The following is a 7,524-nucleotide window of genomic DNA, read 5'->3' on the forward strand; positions in this document are numbered from 1 at the left end:
GTGCCTGGAAACAGGAGAGCTTACAATATGAAATATGTTCAAAAACCTGGAATTAATTTTATAACTTTTGCTAAGAGAATTAATAACACACAGCACAACTGACCTAACACCTATAGTGTAATTACTGCTTTCTACTACGACAGCTTTCGATCTACTGCCATATGGGTTTCCATTGATTCATGACAATGGAAATGTCACTCTGGCTCAGTACTGTTAAATGCCATTTCTTAACAGGAAATACAAGCTCTGAAGTGACGAAAGAAATAGAGCAATTATATAGCTCAGTATTCACTTTATGCAGTTTGCGAAAATTGTTACAAATTCCTTTAAGCACTACAAAATGGGAAGTGTGTAAGGTGCAAGTTAATATAAACCTGGTTTGCCATAATTATGCATTATGAAGTTGACAAAGTTTTGATACAATCAGTGGTACAGAGATCCCAAAATAAAATCCTAAATAGTCCCTACATAAAATACCACTTTAAAATAAGAGTTACACACTGCCACCGATGCCTCTTCTACACTTCACTCCTCAGGCACCACAGCCAAACCAGGAACATTCCTGACTCCAAGGTTTCCTAGTAAAGACAGATTTGAAGAGGCACAGCCGCTTCCTTAAGTGATAAAAATAAAATGCTGATACATTCTATTGTCAAATAAACCTGTAAGATCAGAATTACACGGTGTTAAACTATTTCACTCTAATTATACAGTCCGGCCAGATCAGAGTCAACTGTTCATTTAGCCTAGCACAGATTTTGCTTAATTAATCCACAAAGTAAGTTCCTTTCCAACCACTGTCTTAATGCAGTGTTAATGAAGGTCCTGAATTTAATCTTCTGCCCCTCCATTTAAAAAGTGATTTTAAAATGTCATTATAAGACAGCACATGGATACTAACAGTTCACTGCAAAGACTTCCACTGAGAAGGAAAAAAACCCCAACCCCCTACCTCCATACACACAGAAAGTATATAAAAGCATGCCAAGTAAAGGTTTGTAACACATTTTATTCATAGAAAAGCAACATCGTAGCATCATTTCATAATAAAAAGGTAAGATCTGTTGGGTGTTATACAGACATAGTGTATCAACTCGGAACGCAAGGGGTAAAGCACACTGGAATACTCGGTATGAAAGGCTTACACTGTCGTATTTAGCCAGTTACTCCTGGTGCCTCTTAGTGGATACTTTCCTAATTACAGGTCCTCTCTTCATATTTGTCAGCAGTGTATTTTGGAATATAAAAACTGGAAGTGTTAAAATACACTGAAATGTGTCTGGAAAAATCAGGACCAGTTTCTCACGACACAATAATAGCTCCACCAGATCACTGAAACAAATGGCACCTTGTATGTAACTAACTCATTCCACTCCCCTGTTATATAAAAAAAAAAAAAAAAAAAAAAAAAAAGGAAAAAATCCTGTCTCGATATAGAAAATTGTTCCATCTTCTTGCTTCTGCACTCTTACAACTTCATCATCAGGTTTCCTTATCCAGATACTAAACTGTAAAATGAACCGCTACTTATCAAGGGGCTTTTCCAACATCTTCAGTGCTAATCTTCCAACCATTAACAAACTGTGTAAGAGGGGAAAACACAGAATTAAACAAAGATAATAATAATTTTTCAACTCATTTTCAAATACTTCCCAGGTAACTAGTGCATGGAAACAAAAGAGATACACAAAAGATGACTCACTCCATCTCAGTTTAGCTATGCAAATAAGAAATCACACATTGGAGGTTAAAAACAAACAAAAAAAGTATATTGTGTTGTACCTGACACCAGCAATTAGCCCTGCAGGCATGAATTTTCCAGAGTTGTAAAATCTTGTTCCCATGACGGCAGTCAGTGTTCCAGATGTAACTGAACGGAGAGATTACACAGCCCAGTCAGCAAATGCATGTGTGTGAGAGAGATGCTACAACTCCAAATGAACAGAACAGAGAGAACCAGTAGCATCAAGTAAAAAGTGGAATGGGTTACTTCATGTGACAGACTAGAAGAGTCAATAAATTGTTTAAACTTCGGAATGCCTCGCTACGTGAAGAGTAAATTCTCTAAATGAAGTTCCAGCAGGCAGCGGACTCCATATGCTTCTGCACACACTCCTTAAATTTCTTTGTCAAAATGTGCTGCTTTGGAGACTGGAAACAACCTGTGCTACCCTGCTCTGGAACTCACTCCTTCCCTGTGCACAGGCGAATCTCCACACTGTGCACGTAATTCCCCCACTTCTCATAAAAGGGAGAGAACATTTTCATGTCTAACTTGTAGCGACATTCTGAGAATTAACTAGTTTATGTTCGCAAAAGCCTTCAAAAGGAAAGTGTGCTATGTAAGTGGTAAGCATTTCAGCCCTGCACCACCTTCCACTAAGATCAAAGAGTTAAAGTCATCGACCCTGACCACTTGACACAGAGCCAGGTAGTTTCACTGTGCCAGTAAAATAGAAAAAGGCAACCCCTGGAACACTGCATCTCAAAGAATGACTGAATACTAAGAAAACCACAAGGAAAATGTAACGACTAATTAAATCCTTAGCACGCAACTGCTACCCAGTGGTAACAGCTACACACAGCATGTTGTTCCAACCACTCTTTTATGTTCTACCATTACTTCTATGTGATGACTGGCTCTGCAGGACCCAGCTCATCTTCAGTCTTCGCTATGGCATCCTTCCTCCCTAACATCACCCTGCGTCACTGACATCTAGCAATCTCACGTAAGGAGACACGTAAGATACTGGGACCACAGTCTAACACACAGGAAAGACCTGTATTTCAGTATTCAAATGCCTCAAGTTCTAATCAGTGGCCAGCCTTCAAACTATGCACAGCTCACTAAATGTTTTTGTCTAAAACAGCAGCAGAACACACTTCAAAAACTTTAAAGCATGAAAAGGAGGAAAAGACTCCACATACTACTGAATTACAGAAATGTATCTGTCTCTCACATTTAGGAAAGTACTTTGTCCCACTCTTCTTAAGCTTGCTGTATTTGCAGCTTATTCCAAATATTTAGGCTTGACCATGCACAGCTTTTGACCTGTCCAGCAGATATGGAAGTGGAGCACACTGTAGACAATGCTGAAGTAGAGAGAAACACTGGGCCTTCCCCTTTTGCTTCTGACTTTACCATATTAAAGAGCTAGATGCTATGTCACTGCCTCAGTGAACAAATCCTACCGTCAGTGCAGCTCTTTAAGCACTGATTAAGCAGTGACTCTCTACAGTTAGCTTCTCAAAGTCAGGGAGAAGGGAAGCTCTGGTTCTGAGAAGAAGAAAGAAGAAAAGGCATTACTGAAACTTGCTTCTCTGTTAAATCTCCCCAGGCACGCAACACCTTTGTAATCCCACGTATTTCTCATATATAAAAATAAGCCGATCACAATCTCTGCTGTTTTCAGCAACAATAAAATAATCTGCTAGGGGTATGGGCAATCTGCAGGGGAATGGCATCTCCTGATATGCTTCAGCCTCCCACAGGATGCTGAAAGCAGGATCCAGCCATAAAGAGGACACACAAAGGTCAGACATCAGTTTACCAGCACTTCCCTTGAACTATGATCCTTCAAACACGCCGGTACAAGACAGGTGCATGGTGGCAGCCAGCAATTCAGCAAAGCCTGGGGACTGAAATGTAGCCAGTGCTCCGGAGCTGCCATGCACTGATGTCTTCTATAGATCAGGAATGGAGAGGAGAGGATACTACTACCGCAAACCCTAAAGACAGGGTTACTTAAAACACATGCTCACAACCATCTGAGATAGAGCAGTCCAACAAGCGTCAGTCATCAATGAAGCTACCAGAATTACCTACACATACTTTCTCAGCCCACTTCAGTTGCAAGGTACCCTAACTTAGCGGTGAATGAGAAAAGTTCCAAGTCATGTTATTTTGCAACTGGCATGAGCTTTAGGCACACACAGGTTACAGCGGCAGGCGATAACCACCCTAACGCAATCTCAGCCCTGAGCTCTATATGGTAAATGGCAGAAAGATAAAACCAGCATTTTGGAGATTCACACCCAACATGCTACATATGTTTTTAAACACAAAATGCTTTTTTGATTTTTATTTTGCTGAAGGATGTGAAATACTGGTATTGCTTATTTTTTTTAAGCCATCTTAAGTTTCACTTTACCCGATGGCACATTTTCTTTCACAATCTGTAGTTTTCTGATGTTCAAAAGACAAACTCTAATGTTAAATGACAGATATTTTCCTCTCCTGTTGTAGAAAAGGAACAAAAAATGTAAGTTTGAACTATCACCCAAAACACTCTATACTTGTTGCAAAAGGGATGCAGGAATGTGAGAAATCACTGAGCGAGACACACCAAGACAAACAGTTTTTGATATGCATTCTCAATACATTCTTTAAAAAAATAATTAAGTAATGCTAACAGTTCCAGGGAGAATGCTAACACATTCCAGGGAGAGCAGTGGAGTCTCGCCACTAATGGAGAATTTTCACTAAAACACAAGTTTAAAGATTGTGTTGAAACTAGATTTATAACAGTATCAGTTTAACTCTTCTCCAAGACTTTTAGGTACTCACTTTAAGTACCCAGTTATTTCAGGGTAAATATAATCCCTTCTAATCAAAATTTTAAATTACTTACTCAGAGAAATCCAAACATTATTTGGATTTTGTGAGAGCTGATAGGCACCCAGTCCAGCCAAACTCCCAAAGAAAAGGCCAGCAGCTAGTGATGGGACACTACCTGAACAAGTAAAAGATAATGCATTAATCAGAAGCTCAGAAATAAACTTGCTCATCAGCTTATCTGTTTCGTAAAACAACAAAAATAACTAAAAAAGATGGACATTTACTGTTATAAAGCAGATTAGAGATTTTTTTTTCTATTAAGACACTAAGACCATGCTGATCTGCACCAAGAAACATGTTCAAATAGTCTTGCATAAGATACAAATAGCATTAGTACGGAAATCTTCAACAGCAAAGGCATTCATATATTTATCATGAAAGAACTGCGAGAAAAGCAGAAGAATTGGTGTTTTCTTTGTGCAAACTGAAGCATGTTGTTTCAACGCAGTAATGTCAGAACTTCTTGAGAGGCAGTAAAGTAGATAGATTAAATATTAAGTGTTTAAGATCAGAAAAAGGGCACATGGACTGAAGTGAGCAGCAGGGCATTCAGACAAATAAAGAGTTGCCAAAGAAGAGAGTGGAGTTGAATAAGAAAAATTGTATCTCTTAAGTACACCCCAGATCTGACCCAAAGGTAACTGCAGGCTTTGGAAGAAGGTTCCCTGGATTCACTTAAACTTCGGAAAGCCCTCAGCATAAGTGATAATCCCAAACTACCAGAAGATAAAGGATACCACATCCAAAGTGGTGATTTATGGATTACATCAAGTAATGAAGCAGCACGACCACCGCAAGCGGCGAATGCCCTCAATAAGGCTAATGGAGAAATCAGGACTTGATGCTACCGAGGGTGGTTCCGTACAAGTGCCATTTTTCAGGTCACCTTTAAAAGCCGCAAGGTTGTAAAGCTAAGCTGATACAGATCTCCTCTCAATGTTACAGGAGGATTGCATATTGCTACCAGAAAGCCATCATTTCTCAGTCATCAACAAGGCAGCTGTAACACTGCTTCAGATCCTGCTCTTGGTACAGAAAGCAAGAGGTAAAAGATGATGGCACCACATATTCTCTCGTACATGTGCAAGGAAAAAATTCACACTCTAGTGAGTAGGTGCTCTGCACAGAACTAACGTGGTAGCTACAACTCTTTCCACAATAAGGCTGGCAGCCAAGAAATGGCCATCATATCCTTGAATTTTATGCCTCAAGGTACTGTTTAAGCAGCTACGACACACACTTACTAGGACAACCACACCATTTCTGGCTCAGGAAGTTCCCGAGTCTCAAAACACTGGGACCCAGAGAACTTACTAAATGAAGAGAGAAAATCACTTACTCACTCTTTGCTTTCCCTGTTCTCATATTCTTCCCAAGGTACCTACTACTGACCACTATCTGTGGGGGTAAATAAACCTGGCTGTAAAAAAAACCAACCAGATCACCATCTTAGCTCTGTGGATGAAAGCTCCATTCCCTTTTGGTTTCTCCAAGTTATTAGTAGGGATGTGATCGCCTTTTTTTTTTTTTTTCCCCCTACAAGTCACCATACAAGTTCCTGTTCCCCCTTCAAAAATCCTGTGACCTGGACTCCCCTGCCTCAGCAGGGCCACGTCCTCCCATCTGGGACCACAGGGTAAGACAGACACCGACCATTTCATAGCAGCTTAGAGAAATGCAGATGCAATTAGTTACTTAAGTTCTCATTATTGTCCCTCCTGCCCTAAACTCCACTCACAGCCCAAAGGATGCAGTAAGCCAACAGAAAACAGATTGGAATAGGCATTAGCATCTACGTAGTCAAATGCGATGGTAAAATTCTTCCTGGCTTCAGCAATGCCCCTTCAGCTCACAAGCACTAAGATGGTTTATGGATTTTCGAAGCTGAAAGAGACAGTATTGCAGCAAGGATGAGTGCACAGCTCCGTCCAGAGGAGGGCAAACGCAGGAAAAGCTCAGGAAATGAAAGCAGTAGGTCAGAGGGTACGCTTATGATGCAAAGCCTAGAAAAGGAACAAGTTTAAGGACAGATTTGCATTGTTCAGCTCTACTGGAAGAAAGGATCCTTCCAAAAACACCCTGCAGCTTACAGTTACCATCGAACATCACAATGAGAATAGATCTCCAAAAAAAGTCACTTATGTCATTGGAAGATACAGAACATTGATAGAATGCTTAAATTTAATGACATTTTAAAATTTCGATTTCAAAAAATGCTTAAATTTCAAAAAATGCTTAATTAAAAAAATGCTTAAATTAAAAAAAAAGCTTAAATTTTAAAAAAATACTGCTTAAATTTAAAGCAGCAGGGAGAAAGCCTCTCCAAAGCAAACTTTTGCCAGTTTGCCCAGAGGTGGGGTACCAGCATCCCCCAGAAAGCCGATCGTGGGCTTTATCAGCGCCAAAAGCTCAACCCAAACATCACCCCACCCCAACAGCAGCAGGTTCCCAGCATATGGCACAAAGCGATAAACTCGACGTCTGTGTGAACTTCGAGATAGGCGGCTTCGGGAAAAAGCTGCTCAGCTTATACAGAGCTACTGGGGGGCGGGGGGGAGGGGGGGGGGCGCACAAGCACCTTCCCGCACCGTACCTGCTTTTGCATAGCCAACGAGCCCTCCCGATGCCACCAGGGCTGCGTAGCCGAAGCCGAGCCAGTCCACTGCCATGCTGGAAACTGGAAGAGAAATTGGGGTGAAGATCAGTATCGCTTCATTTTTTAGATGGAGAAAAACAAACAGGGCATTTTGCCGGGGGGTGGGGGTGGTCCGTGAGTGGGACCTGCCTAAAGCTTAAGCCCTACACCGAGTCCAAGCGATAAAACCGGATTTGATGGGGTTTTTTTTCAGGAAAAACGCGCGGTGGCGGCGCTCACCTGCTCCGCGGCTGCTCGGTCGGGCGCGCTG

At 41.1% G+C, this 7,524-nt stretch overlaps 1 protein-coding gene across 1 annotated transcript; it reads right to left on the reverse strand.

Annotated features, from left to right (window-relative positions):
• Positions 1-989: 989 nt before the first annotated feature.
• Positions 990-7,289, reverse strand: LOC106630857 (transmembrane protein 14C-like). The gene is made up of 4 exons (XM_055703815.1): positions 7,212-7,289; positions 4,632-4,733; positions 1,783-1,870; positions 990-1,581 (listed from the first exon to the last, which is right to left on the reverse strand). The coding sequence occupies exons 1-4, from the start codon at positions 7,285-7,287 to the stop codon at positions 1,524-1,526; spliced, it is 324 nt and encodes a 107-aa protein (XP_055559790.1). The 5' UTR covers positions 7,288-7,289; the 3' UTR covers positions 990-1,523.
• Positions 7,290-7,524: the final 235 nt, after the last annotated feature.

Source organism: Falco cherrug, chromosome 3 (assembly GCF_023634085.1).
Source record: "Falco cherrug isolate bFalChe1 chromosome 3, bFalChe1.pri, whole genome shotgun sequence".
Classification (NCBI taxonomy): Eukaryota; Metazoa; Chordata; class Aves; order Falconiformes; family Falconidae; genus Falco; species Falco cherrug.